Source organism: Camelus bactrianus, chromosome 17 (genome assembly GCF_048773025.1).
Source record: "Camelus bactrianus isolate YW-2024 breed Bactrian camel chromosome 17, ASM4877302v1, whole genome shotgun sequence".
NCBI lineage: Eukaryota > Metazoa > Chordata > Mammalia > Artiodactyla > Camelidae > Camelus > Camelus bactrianus.
Genome location: NC_133555.1, coordinates 27,297,963 through 27,316,179, shown reverse-complemented (window position 1 = coordinate 27,316,179; position 18,217 = coordinate 27,297,963). Strand labels below are relative to the sequence as shown.

Sequence of the window (18,217 nt, the reverse complement as noted above, 5' to 3'; positions counted from 1 at the left end):
AGGAAGGATTAGGGGCAGAAAGTGGCACTAAGGTAACTATCCCAATGACCAAAGGTCAAAGCTGGCTGTAACTGTGTAACTGTCACTGAAGGGCAGCTGTTAATGTGAGTGTAGGTGTACAATCCCTTGCCACATCTCACAGAGCCAGATGTGATGCTGAATTCGGAAATGTTCAGATTGTGCAACACTCCCAGTGGGGTCTGCGGCCACCTTTGATCAAATGCATTCACATTTCTGCTGTACACTGTGCATCTCCACAGCAACTGGGACAAAAGCTACAAAAAGCTTCACCTCAGTTCAGATTAAGCATTGCACCAGGCAAAGAAAGATTTGGTTTCTGGATTTTTCTTAGATTTCAGGATTGTAGAGAAAGGACAGCAAGCCTTCATTCCCTGCTCCCTTTCTCCTGCCTTGGTGGGTGGAGTGGGAGGTGACTTTGAGGAAGAGTCTGTTCTTCCAAGGTGAAAGGAGAGGCATGCAGGTGCTGTGGTCTAGGGCTCCCTCTTGTGCCCATAAGGGGCAGGTCCTGAATTTTATTGAACAATTATCAGTGTTACAAAAATGACGCCCTGTCCCGAAAATAAACAAAACGAATGCTAAAACAATGTGAGCGTCTCCTACACCCTCCCCACAGCTCCACCCTTCTTCCATCAGTGCACTTGGAACCCTTCTAGGGATTATACGGACATACATACGTGTGTGTGTGCACACATACATACATACATACGTACGTACGTATGTGTAACTGGATGAGGCCACTACCAAACCCGTTTGGCTTCTCACCACTCGAAAGGCCAAAACTCAAGAGACAAATGTTAGTGAAAAGGAAAAGTTGCTTTACTCAGGATGCCAGCAACCTGGGAAAATGGTGGACTAATGTCCGAGACCATCTCCTAGTTGCTGCTTAGAGGACAAAGGTTTTAAAGGGGAGTTTCAGGGGTGCACAAGCAGGGAAGCTACGTGTAGAACAACACAGTCAACTCCAGTAATCATCTCAAGACTGATCGTGTGATGGTCTGGTCAGCATCATCTCGATGGCTTTATGTGTAATCACTCTTTTACTCCAAGGTCGGTCTGCTTCCACCTCCTGAAGGCCAGCCCCTGGAATTTTGAAACAAGCAAAATTAACTCCCTCCTAGTTAGCTAGTCATTATCTATAACACTAAGACATGTCCAGGTCAGCAGATAAAGAAAATGTATATAAGTTTTAAAATCTGTGCTGCTCAACAAGGAGCAGCTTATGTTATGCTCCATACGTATAAACAGAGAAGACCCTACATTGGTTTGTGGGGTCATGCTGGTCATTACTGTTGCCTACTGCCCCCACTTGCTCTTTTCACTTACCTTGAGGCTCTTGCAGGTCAGAATCCACAGTCTCTCAGGTTCCTGTAATGCTGATGCAGAATCCTTCAAAGAAACTGGGGGTCGGGGAGGTGTGAACTCCTCTTTGTAGGGAAACCACAAATCCCTGGGAGAGGATCTCTGAATTTTAAGAAAGAATCTTGAGCCTCTCCAGCAGTAGGCTGCTTAATCACAGGGTGGTTATCCCTCCCCAAATTCTCCCTTCCCGGAGTCCTGGGACTTTTCTTTACGGGACAGGTTTCTAAGGTCACTTTACTTCTCCATCATTTAAATATATTTCAGAAATGGCTGGGGACCAGGCTGTCCTGCTGCTCACCTGCCTGATGGCGACGGTTTGGACTTAAATGTCTGGGCAGGACCTTCTTTTTCACTATGACTGATGAGCTGCCCCCATAGTCCCTGCCTGTAGTGGGCGCTGCTGATGTGTTTCCCAGGTTACTGGCTGCTGCACGCAACCACTGCCTGCTGTGATTCTTAGCTGCAGAGGGCTCACAATCATCCAGAGCACCAGAGCTTCCCTTCAGAACACCGCCCTCAGATAACTGGAGATGCCTGAGAGATTGTGCCCCATTCTCTTACTCGCACCTCCTAGGTGCTAGATAAAATACAGGATGCCTAGCAAAATTGAATCCCTTTTTCGTATAAGGATATCTCATTCATTATCTGAAACTCACATTTAACTAGGCAATCTGCACTTTTGTTTACTAAATCTGGCTTTCTGCAGAGTGGCCACGAGAGGGCGCTAAGCATGACGAATCTCAGATTCAGAGTCAAGGCTGGGTCCTGACGAGAACCCTGCGCGGTGACGTCATTTCCGCCCTAGACCTCACGCATCCGGGGCCGGGGTAGACAGAGGCCAAACATAAATATCCCGGAGTTCCCGGATCCAATCTTCGGCCACTGGAGGGCGCGCCAAGCTTTGAATAGGAATCAGGGAGGCGTCAGGCTATCCAACGGAGAGCAGGTAGGCGGAAGCCCATAGCAGAGCGGCCGTTCTTCGGGAGTGGGTTCAGTTGGCCGTGCTGGTGACTCGTGGACGCGCGTGCCAGGGCGCATGCGCAATGCGGGAGCGACGGCGGGCAGCGGGGAGACGTGTGAGGTACCTTTAGCTCTGGCTGCGGACACCGCGAGCAGGAGACGAGGCTCGGCCGCGAACGTCCCCTACTGCCTACTACCCCCGCTTGCTCTTTTCACTTACCTCTATACTTTGAGGCTCTTACAGGCGTCTCAACGGTGCGTCCGCGAGCGCTAAGGGCGGCTGACAGGACCGAGCGGGACCACATGTGCAAAGCGCATGCGTCCAGCCCCAGGTGGGCACGAACTCAATGGCGGATTTTAGTCGAAAAATGTCGAAAACAAGTGCCCAACAGTAGGGGTTCGGGTTTTTGGGTTTTTTTAATTTTAAAAAATCATTGGTTTCGTCCCAGAATTATGTATTGAATGTCTGCTGTATACGATGCACTGTTTTAGATTTTGGGGAAATAGCAGTGAACAAGACAGATCCCTGTTTCTTGTGGAATGTACAGTCCGCTGGAGTGTGAGGGGAGTTCAAAGACTAAGTGAATTTCATAGTTTTGTTAGGAAGTGGTGAGTGTACTCGGAAAAAGTCTAGCAGAGGTGGGGGGTGATGTTAGGTAGAAATGCCAGTGGGACAAATCGAAGGGTGACGGTAAGCAGAGCCATGAAGGAAGCAAGGGAATGAGCCATGTGGCTCTCTGGAGGAAGAGTATCTCCAGCATGCGGAAAGATTTTTGGCTTTACTCTGACTGAAAGTGGAACCTGTGCAAGGTTTTGAGCAGAGGAATGATGTGACTTGACTAGGTTTTAGTAGGGTCATTCTGGCTGTTGCAGAGACTATATTGGGGAGGGAAGCAGGGACACGTACTTTTAATAGATCAGGTAATGAGCATCCCTGCAGCCATCAAAAAGTCTGACTTCAAAGATGATGATGACAGCTACTATAGAAGTGTTCACATTTCCGTGGTGAGCCAGGTGAATGTGCCAGGCCATAGGCAGGGCTTCCCAGGCATCATGTCCTTTAGGCTCAGGACAACCTGTAGAGGAGGCAGTGCTGTCACTTACCCGAGGCTTAGGCCTGTCAACGGGTGACTGCCCAATAAACACTTGTTCCTTAAGCCTTTTTTTTTTTTTTGTAAAATAAACATAACATTTACCAGTAAGTATTAAGCAGTAAGTATATTCACATTGTTGTACAACTATCACCGCTATCCGTTTCCAGAATACTCCTTAAGTCTTCGCTGTTACTGGCATTTAAGTCCCAGGTCCAATTCCCCTCCCTGTCTCCCTCAGGCAGCCAGCTCCACCAAGGTAGTCAGTAACACTTAATAAACACCTATCATGTGCCAGGCAATGAATGAAATGAGTGAGGGTCGTGTTCTCCTTGCCCTTTTAGTCAGGGGAGACTAGTGATTGGGAAAGAAGCCCCAGGTAACTATTGCTGCAGGTCTGAAACCAAAGATACTCTTGAACGTATAGGTGTCACACTACCACCATCCAATCAGTCATGTATTCAAAAAGTGTTTGTTGAACTGTGTCAGACACAGTATTTGTGTTTGTTGAATGGATAGTTGGATGTAGCTGATTGACCCCGACTTCTCATTTTCTCTTGAGATCATCACCTGGGAGTGGTTGGACCCAGAGAGGTTTTTGTGAATGCTGGTCTATAGCTTTGTGATCTTGGAAGCATCCCTTTTGTTGGTTGGGCCTCAGTTTCCTGGTACTTTCAGTGGGGAAACTAGATATTAAATAAATAGACAATATTAAGAGATTGCATTACAGGGGAACCTAACTTAGAACAGGGTGTCAGAAAAGGCCTCCCTGAAGAGGTGATATTCCTGGAAGAGGTGAACTTTAAGCTAGAATTCGAAGGATTAGGAGCCATCCAGAGTGAGAGTGAGGTGGGAGTGGAGCCAAGGATGGGGATTCTCTACAAGGGGACCAGCATGTTCTGAGTTCTTGAAAGTTCCAGACCTGTTAGAAGTGGCTCAAGTGCCCATTCCAAGAATTCCTCTTCTCAAGACCTTTGCTGTTTGGACTTAAGTCTTTCACGAGGCTGCCAAATAGCCCTGTGCAGAACCGGCTCCCGGACTGAGAGAACATGGCGGGAGGACAGCAGAACCGTCACCTCTCATACTCCTGTTCATGTTCTGTGTTGACTGAGAGTAAACCAGAAGAGGGTCTTCAGGTCCCAGATTTGACTGCTTTATGCGTTTATTTATTTATTTTTTTTCATAAGAGGCATCATACCAGAGTGGTCTCGAGGGGGCCAGGAGTGGTTGGAATCTCTGTGCATTTGGGCAGGTGTTACCTATTTTTGCTGAGGCTCAATGTCCTCAAAGATGGGGATACTAACAGCTTTATCTCATGAGATTATTTTGAAGACATGATCTAAGGCAGGTGAAATGTTGAGCAACAGAGCTGAGTACTCAGGGCAAATGTTTGCTGGGATTTAAATAAGAGTACAGTGGTCTGGTATGTATAAAATACAGAAACTTCCTTTGTGTATGTGTGGGCATATCAGTTTGACCAGAATTAGATGAGTTCTTATACTAGGAATTCTTTAAAAAAAAAAAATCAGGTCAGATTCTCATTAAAAAAGTGAAAAAGCAGCTTGAATCTTGGTAATTTCCAGTCCTCTTGACTCTTATGCAGGTGTGATCAGCAGTGGAAAAGATGCCAGCCCCAGCTGCCACATATGAAAGAATAGTTTACAAAAATCCCTCTGAGCACCACTACATGAAAGTCCGCCTGTAAGTTCAGTCTCTTGAGTTCTACTTTTGACTGCTTTTTAATGAATTTGAATAGCGTAGAATTGAGTACAACCCATTTTTTCTTCCTAATGTTTCTCACAGAGAATTTCAAGATCGTGGGGTTGAACTGAATGTTGCACAATTCAAGCAGCTGCTTATTTCAGCCCTAAAGGACCTGTTTGGGGAGGTATGGAATCAGTTGGTAGTTTGAAGTCTCCTAAGATCTTTGTAAGACATACTGAAAGGACACTTTTCTAAACATTATTTTAAAACTTTAAAACTGTGTTTGAAATTGCAGAAGCAGACTTTCAGAAGTGATGAGTTTTGGGTAGGTTTGTTTTAATATGCCTTCATGTTGGCCAGGAACTTGTTAGACAGGTGTTTATTATATGGCTACTGAAAAGTGTGGTCCAGACTGGCAACCTGCACACTGGTTTTTTTTGCCCATTGTAAGGGTTTGTGACTTGTACCAGAATGTAAATCAGCATGCCAGTTCCTTTAGAGAAAGTCTTCAGTGAAGAAAACTGAGCTGAGCTAAACAGTGTGCTCACTGAGATTGTTGATTTCCATTCTGGTGCAGCTCCTCCTCACAGACCAGCACTGGGAGTAGTCCTGTTCTAGCATTCACTCGAAAACAAGTAGAGTTTTGAGAGAGAACAAAGACAGATGATTCTCAGGAAATTATTTCCTGATTCTTATCTTCTGTCAAATTAAAATCTGTCAAACAAATCAAAATTAAAAACTTTTACTCTGCAAAAGACTTGGTAAAGAGGAAGAAAAAATAAATTACAGACTAGAAGAAGATATTTGCAAACCACATAGCTGACAAAGGACTAATATCTAGAATATATAAAGAACTCTTAAAGCTCAATAGTATGAAAAAAAACCCAAAAAACCCAAACAATCCAGTTAGGAAATGGGCAAAATGTGTGAATGGACATTTCACTAAAAAGGGTATACAGTTGGCAACAAAGCACATGTACAGAAAGATGTTTCACATCATCAGCCATTAGAGAAATGCACATTAAAAACACAATGAGACCTCACTACACACTTAGCAGAATGGCTGAAGTGAAAAACAGTGACTAACACTAAATGCTGGTGAGGATGCAGAGAAGCTGGGTCACTCATACTTTGCTGGTGGGCATGTAAAATGGTACAGCCACTTTGGAACAGAGTTTGGCAGATTCCTTTAAAAAAAAACACTACCATACAGCCCAGCAACTGCATACCTGGGCATTTATCCCAGGGAAATGTAAACTTAGGTCCTCACAAGAACTTGTACGAGAATGTTCATAGCAACTTCATCAGTAAGAGCCCCAAATAGAAATAAGCCAGGTGTCCTTCAATGAGTGAAGTGTTAAACAGACTGTGGTACCATTCATACCAGGAATATACTCAATAATGAAAAGGAACAAAGCATAGACACACATAACAAATTGACCAAATCTCCAGAGAATTATGTGGAGTGAAAAAGCCAATCCCAAAAGGTAATATACTGGAGGATTCCATTTAAATAATGCTCTTGAAATAACATAATTATCATAATTGTATAATCTAGAGAAAGATTAGTGTTTGCCTGGGTTTGGGGATGAGGGGGTAGTGGGTGTGGCTGTAAGGGGGTAGAAGGAGAGAGCCTTGTGGCAGTGGAGCTCTTTATCCTGTTTGTGGTAACGGTTACGTGAAACTACCAGTGTGGTCATGTTGCACAGAGCTCCACATGTACACGTGTAATCAGATAGGCGTGCATGTACAGCTGGCAAAGTCTGAATAGTTCATCAGTTTCAGTTTTCTGGTTTTGACATTGTACTATAGTTATGCAACATGTTGCCGTTGGGAGAGGCTGAGTGAAGGGTGCATGGAATTTTCCTGTACATTTCTTTGCAAACTTACGTGACTCTAATTTTTCAAAATAAAAAGTGTAAGAAAAAAAAAAAACCCATGCACCTTCTATATGTCAAGTATAACAGCTGGTTCCTGGGGTATAGTTGTAAACAAACAGACATGACTTCTGCCTCATGGACTAATGGTCTTGGTTATTTTAGTAGGAAACCGTGTTCAACAATTAACGGCAAGAATGATGAGTATTATGAAAGAGGAAGTGTGTGGGTCCTCTGTATGAAAGAGCGTAGCAAGCAAGTGAGCTTCATCTTGGGGATCAGGAAAGGAGCAATTTAAACGAAGGCTCGAGAAGGATGAAGAGGCATTAGCAATAGGAAGAGGTCCAGGAAGAACTTTCCAGGCAGAGGGAGCTGTAAAACAGCAGGCCCATTGCTCCAGCACTGTTAAAGTACTGTCAGGGTTAGTTCTTAGAGTTCAGGAGTAATGGTGACGATAGTCTGCTGATAGCCTTCTCCCACACTTAGGTTGGTGCGGCCCTACCCCTGGACATTCTGACCTACGAAGAGAAGACCTTGTCAGCCATCTTGAGAATATGTAGCAGGTACGACGGACAGTGGAACATTTCTAGTTTAACAGAACAGAGAGACGGATGGAGAAACAGAGCAAAAGTACCCTCTTCTAAGAATAAGAAGAGTTGTGTCATCATGAACTCTTGAGCAGCTTTTGGAAGTTTAAACTGGGGAGATAATGAACATTCATCCACCAGGATCTTACACTCAGAGAAGCCAAACTTGTGATTTGCTTACAACTGTAGTGTTTCCCAATTGATAGTCATGGCTGCAAACTCAGAAGTGTGTATTTTAGAAACTTTTCTAATTGAGGTTCATTTTATTCTCTGCCTATGACATACTATGCTCTTACTTTTGAAGTTTTCTCATTTAAATAGATTTTCTGGTAGAAAGTATTTTCTGGACCATCACGGACAAAAGTTCTAGGGAGATGTTGCAGGGGCACATCTTTACTTACGCTTTCTTGATCTCTCTGTAGTGGTCTTGTCAAATTGTGGAGCTCTTTGACCCTGTTAGGATCCTACAAAGGCAAGAAATGTGCTTTCAGAGTGATTCAGGTAAAGACAGTCCCTTCACATATTCCAGATGAGTCTGAGTGGTAGATCAAACTACTTTTTTTAAAAACACATTTTAAAAGAATTTACTTATTTTATTTTATTTTTAGGGGGGAAGTAATTAGGTTTATTTATTTATTTTTAGAGGAGGTACTGGGGATTGAACCCAGGACCTCATGCATGCTAAGCATACGCTCTACCACTAGAGCTATATCCTCCCCACTTCAAACTACTTTTTAATATGGGTCCCATCTTTGTACTTGGATAAATATAGTATGGTTAACATTATGTAGCTGGGAGGGAAAAACCCAGGACTTCATTACTTACGAAAATATGAGAGGAAGCGTGGAGGAAGTTTTGGGATAAAACTGGGAACTCTTGTGGAAAAGCCTTAACTTTTCATGTATTTCTTAATACCTAGTACTTTATGTATTGGAATGCTCTTTCTGAGCTTATCATGACCACGTGTTTATCCGAGCCTGCCTCTCAGGATGCTCTTTATAATGCTACTGCATCAGTTTGGCTTATCCTATACAATTGCACATGTTTTTGTACTGCCCCCTGTTCCAGTGCAGTTTTCTCCGGATATTGCCTTAAACTTTTTTCTTTCTCTTACAGGTTTCTCCATTTCTCCTTGCATTATCTGGTAATAGTAGGGAACTAGTATTGAATTGAATAGTCTTCAGTTTCAGAAATATTCCTCACTCTCAAAGGTACTTTTTGGTGCCAGCATAATGTTTGAAGACTGAAGCAACCTAAAAGCTCCTGTTGATGAAATTTGAGGGCTCTGAAGATGCTCCCAGCAATTTCCACCCATCGACTCTGGTGGGGTAGGCTTCAGAGGAGAATCTGCCTGTCAATGCCAAACAGGCAGCACTTAGAGCACATGCACATCAGAGTTGGAGACCGGGCTGAACTCAGCAGGGCCTTCACACAGAGGGATGTGGCTACCTTCTCAGAATTAACAGGGGATGTCAATCCTTTGCATTTAGATGAAGATTTTGCAAAACACACCAGGTTTGGAAAGACAATTGTACATGGAGTTTTGATCAACGGACTTATTTCAGCTCTCCTGGGTACTAAAATGCCAGGGCCAGGCTGTGTATTTCTTTCCCAGGAAATTAACTTTCCAGCGCCCTTATATACTGGGGAAGTTGTTTTAGCTTCTGCGGAAGTGAAAAGGCTGAAGCGGCTCGTTGCTATTATTGCAGTGTCATGTTTTGTACCAGAAAGTAAAAAGACTGTTATGGAAGGCTGGGTTAAAGTTATGGTCCCAGAAACTCCCAAATCCTGAAATATGTCTTAAAAGATGCAAGTTCAGGCATCAGTGTTACTGCTATTGAAGAGCCTCTGAGGAAAACAGGGATTGTTGTTCTTCACCAAGGAATGGCTCATAGACCCAGAAGCCCATATTGGGGGAGAGGAGCAGGTGGAGAGGTGTTCAGTTGCCCACATTACAATATGGCCTTATGCTTCACACAGACTTAAGTATATTTGTCATCTGCCTAGGGTTTTAAAGTTGAAAAAATACTGGGAAGATTATCATATAGCTAAAGGTTCTACTTTTAGGATTTCAGACCTAGTTAGATTTGCATTTTGGATGACACAAACCTACCTATATCTGGGTAGAATAAGTTCCTCACTGAATTTATAACTAGCTGGCATTTAATTACTGAAGGCAATGATAGAAGCTGGGTCATCTTGGAACACTTATCTTTTACCAGTAAATGTTCTTAGATTCTGTTCTTCAGCACTTTCTGGGTCAGAGTTTATTGCAGTTTGTTACTGTTTACACCAAGATGGCATCTTGTTGCACCTTCACTGGCTCTTGCCCTTCAGATAGTTTTCCTGTTATTGGAGGAGGGCTTGTGTGCAGATATGGACTCAGCTACGTTGGTCTCATTATAAAACAGGGATAACAACACCTACGACACAGGATGGGTGGAGATGACAGATACAATTAGTTAAGCACAAGACATGGCCTGTAAACAGTAGATTCTACTGTTGCCCATTCTCTTCTGTGAATGAGCTTAGAAGTTTCCCTGGATTTGAAGCTAACTGGCCAAAAGTTAGATAATAGACCAGTCTTTCAGGATATCAGCTAATCTCTGCCAGTATTTTAAACCTAGAATAGCTCTTGAATGCAAAGTTTCTATTTTAGTAATCCAGATTTTTTTTCTCTCTCTTGAAAATATTGTAGGGTTCCCCCCTTTATATAAATAATATATGCTTGTTATAGAAAAATTGTAATAAAATGTTTAAGGAACACAGTGACCAAGTTCTTAAGAGATAAGGGGTATTAGAGAGGAAATGTGCCTAATGTATTAGTACTAAATGGTCATCCCCAACATAGCCAACACTTTTTAAGACAAGAATCTGTAATAGAACATATATATGGTCCGCCTGTGTTTTGTGGCTTTAGATGGTGGCTCTGACCACAGCCAGATGCTTGATCAGGAAGGTAAAATCAAGTATAATTGGTTGCGTCAACCCACATTTCCTGGAAGATTTTTCCTCCTGTTGGTGGATTAGTAAGTAGATTATTTATTTATTTATTTTACCTTAAGGGGATTGGTTAAACATTACTAGAAAGAATTATTCTAGTCACTAGAGGGCAGGACGCATATAAATAAAGTGAGTATTTTTAAACTTTAATATTGTTCCATATTCTAGTTTGTGATGTTGAGATGAAAAAACCAAAATCAGTGTGAGAAGCAAGGATGCCATTATCATGAGTTTCAGAATGGGCAGCAGGTGCAGGTTCAGACCCACCTGAAGAAGGTGTATTTGTGAGTGAAACACTACACATGCCAAAAATTCGATATGACGTTGAAAAGCAAAATGAGGAACTTGAGGCACAAAATAGGGACTTGAAGCCAAAATTAGCTACTGCTGCAGAACTCGTCTGGGGACTTAGCAGCAGTCCTGAAGTGGGTCCACAAGTGGAATGTGACATGATCAATACTATAAGCTACTATTTTTTTTTTCAATGATGAGCCAATTTTCTACATTAACTGTAATCCTTGAAACAATTTTGTGATGTTAAGTAACTTCCCAGTTTATAGACAAGGAGACAGACTGATGCTGTGTGACTTGCCCAAGGTTGTACAGCTAGTGTGCAAACAGGTCTGCCTGGCTGCAGAGCATTTCTTTTTTCCTGTCACCCTGTGGGTCTTACTGGAGTATTGTTAGTTTCTGTGATAGTATATTGTTATGTGGTATTAAAGTATTTGGAACCACCATTTTATAGAATTATTTTTATATTCAGAATGTTCTAGATTTTATCCCCTGCTACAGTTCTACTTACTGTTACTTGACGGCTTCCACTCATACCTATCACCTACACTTTTTCTAAGTTGACAGTCAGTGATTATTTGTCTTCAGACCAGAATTACTGATACGGTTATTCTAAAGACGGAAAATTATGTGCAAGCCAAGTATGGTTTGGAGAGAAGTGTGTGTCAGATCTGGCGGATAACTGATTGATACTGTGTAACTTAAAAGTAGCTTCTCAATATGAGCATTTCCATTTTTTTAAAGCTCCCAAGATGTCATGGTCTTCTTTGATCTTTGTGAATCAATACATGGAACAGAGAAGTAGGCAAGAAGTTGGGGATACTTCTCTATAAATGATGACTTGTTATTTTTACTCAGCACCAAGGTTCTCAAACCACTCATACTTTGTTAAAGCCGGCTATAACAAAAACTAACTGGTTGGCTTTTCCATTTTGAGCTCTATACAAGTTGCCAGAAAGAATGACTCTTCTAATGAACGCGTGAGTGACCCTCAAATTAGGAAATCCTCTCTCAGGTAGCTGAGAAGTGGCTTTGGCTGTACTGGGTCACAAGTGGAAGTGAGTACAAAAGTACTGACTAACACAGCAGGCCAAATTGTGCTAGCACTTTCCACATGGGTCATTATAAGACTGCAATTTATGAAATGTTTGATTGCCATAGAAATATATACCCATCTTAAGCCAATTTCAGCCTAATGTACTGGAAAATTGGTTAACAGATTTTTATATTCTATTAGAAACATTTCCGTATTGGTGAAATGCCACTCATTTCTTTTGCAGCAGATCTTAAGTAGCAACAGGGAGAGAGCCTCACCACAGCCACCATTCATCTTGTGTATTCGTCTAGAAAAAGAAGAAACTACTAAATGCACCTTGGTACTTCTTAGGTAACCACAGGTTTTCATTTTGTGCTGAATTATTAGTCATTTTTCTTTTATGTTCTTAGAGTTGATTAAGAGACCCATTTATTCCCAAAGAAAATTGCTATTAAATTACATCTATTAAGTTTTTATATTAAAACATACTCTACCAAAGGTTGACAGTCACTCTGGGCAGCTTTGCCACTCTGAATGCCTCATGTGCTGACCTGATTTATTAAGGGGCTCTACTGGAGCAGAATGTGAGTGCTGTGGAATTACTCTTGGGCTGCACTTGAGTATCTCCAGGGTCCCAGATGTTTCACTTCCTTTGTTCTTGGCTTTTCTTCATTCAAATTACAAACACAGCAGAGACTAGAGTTCTCAGCATCTTCAGAGAAATTTTGGTTTGGAGCAAAATCATAAGAAAACCCGAGACAAATGTTGACACTGTATAAATAGAACAGGATTAATAGGAAGCTCCATAGTCAATTTCTAGACCACAATCAATTTCTAGGGTGGCTCTTAGCTAGACCACAGTTCATATGACCTTATAAACCCTGAGCAAAATTCCTCTGTGATGGAAAACATCAACATGTAAGGGAAGTAAAAATGATCAAATATAAGTTGAATTTTGTTCTTTTTTTTCCCAGATCATGAATAGTTAAAGAAAAAATCATTTTGGGAGAAAATGCGGCTTAGGAAACGCTGAGGTTTTTGTAAGCTATGATTTGATTTGTCGAGAAGTTGCCAGGTCTAGAAGCATCCGCTAGAACTCATTATCTTCAGTCAATCTGGCCAAACGTCAAGTTGTTAGATAAACAACCTGTGGGCCATCTAAACATTCGGCAACATACAAGAGTAAGAATTTTTTTCCCCTGCCAGCCCTGAGTACTTGTGTATGTGGCAACAACTGAGGTACTCCAGACCTCATTTGCTTTACCCAGCTTGAGACTAGAAGCAAAGCTGATTTGATTGAGATCAGCTGTGGACTGCAGAAGGTTTCCCCACTTTCAGTGTGAGCCACTTCAAAAGCCAAATGGATGTTGAGACTCTGATAGGATTTGGGGCCTGGTCTCCATAGGATCAGGGGAATCCAGTTAAGTCCAGGATCCTCAGGGCACTGATTTGAGAAGATGAAATTATAAGGCCCACCATAGTATTTATTCTGATAGGCTTCAGGCAAGAATTTCCGGAGAACAGGGAAAGGCTTGATTGAGTCTCTGGCTTCATTCCATCAAATATCTGATTTCGCACTTTCAGTTTCATTTCCATAGTGAGGAAGATGACAGTTTCTCATTTGATGACCTTTACAACTCAGTTGTGTAATACTATTATTTTTTTCCTAATCATACAAGTAAAATACCTTCATTAGTGACATCTTGAAAAATGCAGAAAAACAAAAAAATAGAAAGCATCATGAATCTACTTCCTACAGACCCTCACTATTTTTGTGGGCTTTCTCCTGGTGTTTTTCCTATAAATAAATTTTAAAAACTTGGGAATCATAAAATGCATATATTGCCTTTTTCTACTTATTGTTATATCAAGAGCATTTCCCAACATTAAGTATTTGGTACTGTGATATTTAATCATTGCAAAATGTTATTTTTATAATTGTACCATGATTTGTCCAATCCCCTATTAGATATTTATCCTTGAGTGCTCTATATTTGCACTGATCTCTGATTATTTCACTAGGATACTCTCCTGGAGGCGGGATTACTGCATGAGAATATTTTCAAAGCACTTGATGTGTGTTGTCAAATCCCAGTTGCTAGTACCAGGCCTATTACATGGTTAAGTAACTCAGTAAGTGAATTGTTGTATGCATAAATGCCTTTTGGAAAGGTTGGACCAATTTATACTCCCACCAGAAGGATGCGAGAAGAGTCTTGGCCAGCCCACATGATAGGAGTAAATGATCAAAGCAGATTTTTGGTTTCTGTGATTCTTGTAATGAAACAAGTCATTTGCCTTAAAGAAATGGAAGTAAAAAATTGAATCGTCCCTAAGTGATACATAATTTTGCTTTAATAGACTGCTACTTTTAAACACAGTGGGGCAAACATGGAATGCAGGAAGAATTCTGATTATTTTAGGACTTAATCATGAAGTTCCATGTTTCCCTCTTCACATCTTTCTCCAGTGAATTTTGGCCCCTAAGTCAGTCTATCATGGTTAGTTGGTCACTTGGAGTTGCCCAACAATCCCATTAAGCTTGAGATCTGGGGAGGCTACCCTTTAGATGCTCTCTAGGCCTTTGCTGTGATGTCAGATTGTTGTGGGGTTTCCAAGAAATTTTGTTCTCTTGTTGTCTGAAATGTAGAAATTTAAGGAAGATAAACTTGAGAGTTAGAAACTTCCGTCTGTGAACTGTAGGGGAAGGAAGAAACTAGTATTGTCTGAGGTTTTATTATGTGCTGAGCCCCTTGCATCCTACTACATTCCTCATACCAACCTTTTCGTACAAGTATGGAATTTTGCAGATCTCAGTTTTCTCAAATTTGCAAATGGGGAGCTGGGGCACAGAGAGTTTGGAGGACTTATTCAGGGTCACTCAGCTGGTAAATCCTGGAGCCCTAGAGATCCTGGTCATCTAATTCCAAGTCTAACTTCACTGTCCTGGGATGCTGCCCTGGGAGAGAGCACTGTGGGTGGGCCGGATTGTGGCCTTGGGTTCAAGCAGACTAGGGCAAAATTGGAGCTGAGAAGTTGATCGCAGAGTTCTCTAGCTCTGGTTTAGGGTTCTTGGAACCAGTATAGTGGGACTGACGAAGCTAAGTCTGGAGTTGAGGGTTGTCAGGTTTGAAGGCCTTGTGGGCTGAGCTAAGGCAAAGGGTAGAGGTAGAGTTCCTAGACCAATGCCCAGTTTTTAGAGTTCCCAGTTCAAAGAACTTGGGTCTGAGGTTGCTGGAGTCCTAGGGCTCCAACTGTGGGGTCCAATTCTGAGGGCCCAGCTGTTAGGTCCTTGAGTCTGATGAACCAGGTTCGAGAGTTCCCTATAAAACCTGAATTTGACGGGCTTATTTCAGAAAGTCTCTGGATCTGCAGGGCACGGACTGAGGGTCCAATCCTGAAGTCCCTTTTTTCTGGGTCTTAAGATCCTTGGCCTAGGAGGCCTCAGTGGGAAAGGTCCAGTTCTAAAGGTCTCAAGTCTGAGAATACAGCTTCTGAGGGCCTAATGCAAAAAGCCCAACACTGAGAGGTTTCGGGATCTTTGGGCCTGAGGGTTCCTGGATAGCAGGGCCCAAGACGCGGTGCCTTTGGATCTGAGGATCTCTGGAGGCGATGGCTTAGGGAGAATTGTCACGAGGTCTGAGGCGCGGTGCTAAGGTGCCGGGTCTGCGGTGCGACTGCCTAGAACTTGGAGGCATAGGTCCAGGGCAGCAGCGACTGCGACAGTTTGGCTCTAGGACCCCGCGGGAGGCGGCGGCGCGAAGAGCGGCCAGTGTTGACAGCAACGATCGCGTAGGACGGTCGGTGCTAGGACCCCGCGGGCCCGCCGGGCGGCGGCGGCGGCGGCGGCGCGTGGGGCGGCGCGTGTTGACAGCGGCGGCGGCGGCGGAGCCGGGCGGGCGGCGGGAGTCGGCGCCTCTGGTTCCTGCTGCTGGTCGGGAGGCGGTGGCGGACTGGCGTCCCGGGATGGCCTTCATGGAGAAGCCGCCGGCCGGCAAGGTGCTGCTGGACGACACGGTGCCACTGACAGCAGCCATCGAGGCGAGCCAGAGCCTGCAGTCCCACACGGTGCGCGGCCGGGCGGGCGGGCTGGCGGCGCGGGGCGGCCCCGGGCCGCGAGAGGGTTGCGGGCGGCCCGGCGCGGGCCGGATGCGGGCCGAGCAGTGTCGCCCGGGCAGGGGCTGGGGCTGGGGTCGGCGGCCCAGGCCAATAGGGCTCTGGCGTGGCGGTGTTCCTGGGTCAGGGGCCCCGGGGCCCAGGCGGTAGCGGAGGTCCGGAGGGGTCGAGGGTGGGAACCGTAGCCCCCTGGGTCAAGGAGTGGGAGGGGCTCGGCGGTGCCCTGGAAAGGGACTCCGAGTTGGGGGAGGTGTTGGATTCTCGGCCCCACCTCGGGCCAGCGGAGTAGAGAGACCACTTAGGACCTTGTCATCCGTTTCTGCCCTCCGGCAGCCGTCTCCTCTTTGGGTCGCTGAGTTTCCCTCCTTTGGGGATCTGAGTGGTGGGGACGAGGGGCTGCTGGGCCAAATGGAAGTATGACTTTAGAGCCTATTTGTTGAGATAGCAGAGTGGCTGGGGCCCCATTTCCAGGTCAGCTGCTTGGTCGAGGCACGGGGAGATGGTGAGGGAGGCACGGGGAGATGGTGAGGGAGGCAGGCTGGGGTCCTGCTGAGGCAGGTGTATGAATGTGCTCCTTCCCGCCTCTGACTTGCTCTTCAGCGGCCGTGGCAGCACTCATTTGAGTTTAAAATCCACTGGAGTACCATAAAGGAGTAATAGGTGCTCGTAGTAAACACAAAGTGCATTTCTGTTACATGTATGTTCTTTTATGGGTCTTTAAAACCATAGTTGTTTTCATTTGTCAATACCTTGTTTTGAAAAGCACACCATGCATTGTAATGTACAGGCAGTAAACCCAGGAATCAGCAAAAAAACAGGAGCTACCATTCATTGTTGGTGAAATAATGAATGGCGAGAGAGAGAGATGCTTTAAATTGTAATGTTTTGTTAGACCTAACAAGTCAGAGTCCGGCTCAGAGGCTTGTTTGTTTACCATTGCAGTGTATTTGGGGTTTATCATCTGGAGGCTAAAGCCTCACAATAGCCTTCTGTTTCTCTTTTTGCTTAAACTGTTCTGGTGACTTCAAAGAGACCTTTTATTCTGTTGTATTAAAGTGGGACTTTTTTAAACCTCAGTTTCCTCTTCCGACAGTCATGCTTTGTAGGGCTTGCATTGTTTAAAGTTTTCATTTCCAGTTAGGAAAATGATCATATTTTTTAAAAGTGCGTTTTGTTTCATTGTGCATGTCTTTAATCCTGTTCTACAGACTGGTGAGAAAGCACTGTATAGGACAGAATTTGTTAAACCCTCTGTAATTTGTGCCTAAGGGAATAGGAGTTAAGGGTTGAAATTTAGGGCAGGGGGTCAAGAGTAAATTCTGCTATTTGATTTTTTAATTGACTGTTGACAAGTAAATCTTATAACTTTTCAGGGAGTGGGGCTGAGCCTTTTAGGTCTCTTTGGTACTGAAATTACAGAGAGATGCTTATAAATGCTTACAGACAACTTCTTCCAGAAAGCACTTCTTGATGGCCACTGACCCCAACACCTTAATCCTGATCAGTTTATTCTGTAATTACTTCTTTAGTTTTTTCTCCACCAGGCTGTGAGAGGAGGGACACTTTTTGTTCATTTTTGGGTCCCTGTCCTTGGCATCTGATAGGATTTCATATGTGTTTGTTGAGTGAATAAACAAAAGAATTGCAACCTTTGTCTCTTTTTCTGTTTGTGTAAAGTGGGTATGATAAAAATGAGAACTTGGCATCTGAGACTCTGTTATAAGGGGTCAGTGCTTCAGCAAGGTGGTGAAAGATGTAATAGGATTCCATTTTTACTGCAGAGCTTTTCTTCAGGAAATAAGTAAAACAGTTTAGCGTAGAGAATGGCAGTTCCTATAATGATGACTGAACACAAAAGGCAGTGACTCACAGGAGTCACATAGAGGCAGATGTGGTAGAGTAAGAAAACGCAGCATTGTCTTGTGTAATTTTTGACTGTGTTTTTGTCATCTTAGCTGTAAAATCTGAGACAGAAATATTGCATCAGCTCTGAGCTTTACTGAGAAAATCATATGCTGATGCAAACTTTTTGGACTATTAGTGCCTTAAGAGTAAGTCCTTTTAAGACAGAAACTGTAGCAAATTGTTTTGGAAAGTAGTAGTTAAGGGTGCTATATAGAAGAAAAGGCATTGGGAAGGTTGAAGGTGGCTTTCTGGCTTGCTAGGTGAGGG

The 18,217-nt window shown here is 43.5% G+C and overlaps 3 protein-coding genes and 1 long non-coding RNA gene across 11 annotated transcripts in view; 3 read left to right on the top strand and 1 right to left on the bottom strand.

The window, feature by feature from the left end:
• Positions 1–815: 815 nt before the first annotated feature.
• On the bottom strand, positions 816–2,251 carry LOC141573772 (uncharacterized). Its single transcript, XR_012499969.1, has 2 exons — positions 1,345–2,251; positions 816–1,101 (listed from the first exon to the last, which is right to left on the bottom strand). It is a non-coding gene; the product is annotated as an uncharacterized LOC141573772 (long non-coding RNA).
• Positions 2,252–2,631: 380 nt separating this feature from the next.
• On the top strand, positions 2,632–8,852 carry RPP14 (ribonuclease P/MRP subunit p14). The gene is made up of 6 exons (XM_010968321.3): positions 2,632–2,672; positions 5,035–5,132; positions 5,235–5,319; positions 7,499–7,575; positions 8,022–8,100; positions 8,716–8,852. Exons 2-6 carry the CDS (start codon positions 5,056–5,058, stop codon positions 8,770–8,772), a joined length of 375 nt encoding a protein of 124 aa, XP_010966623.1. The 5' UTR covers positions 2,632–2,672; positions 5,035–5,055; the 3' UTR covers positions 8,773–8,852.
• A 38-nt stretch (positions 8,853–8,890) lies between these two features.
• On the top strand, positions 8,891–11,339 carry HTD2 (hydroxyacyl-thioester dehydratase type 2). The gene has a single exon (XM_045505409.2). It carries the CDS (start codon positions 8,891–8,893, stop codon positions 9,389–9,391), a length of 501 nt encoding a protein of 166 aa, XP_045361365.1. The 3' UTR covers positions 9,392–11,339.
• Positions 11,340–15,778: 4,439 nt separating this feature from the next.
• Positions 15,779–18,217, top strand: part of PXK (PX domain containing serine/threonine kinase like) — a 68,745-nt gene continuing 66,306 nt past the window's right edge. For 4 of the 8 annotated variants that reach the window (XM_074344605.1, XM_074344604.1, XM_074344603.1 and 1 more), the window contains exon 1: positions 15,779–15,997. In XM_074344605.1, the coding sequence (XP_074200706.1) occupies positions 15,896–15,997 (102 nt within the window). In that variant the 5' untranslated portion in view covers positions 15,779–15,895. The remainder of the gene's footprint in view (positions 15,998–18,217) is intronic. The other 4 variants (XM_074344600.1, XM_074344601.1, XM_074344599.1 and 1 more) reach the window with 3 other exon arrangements.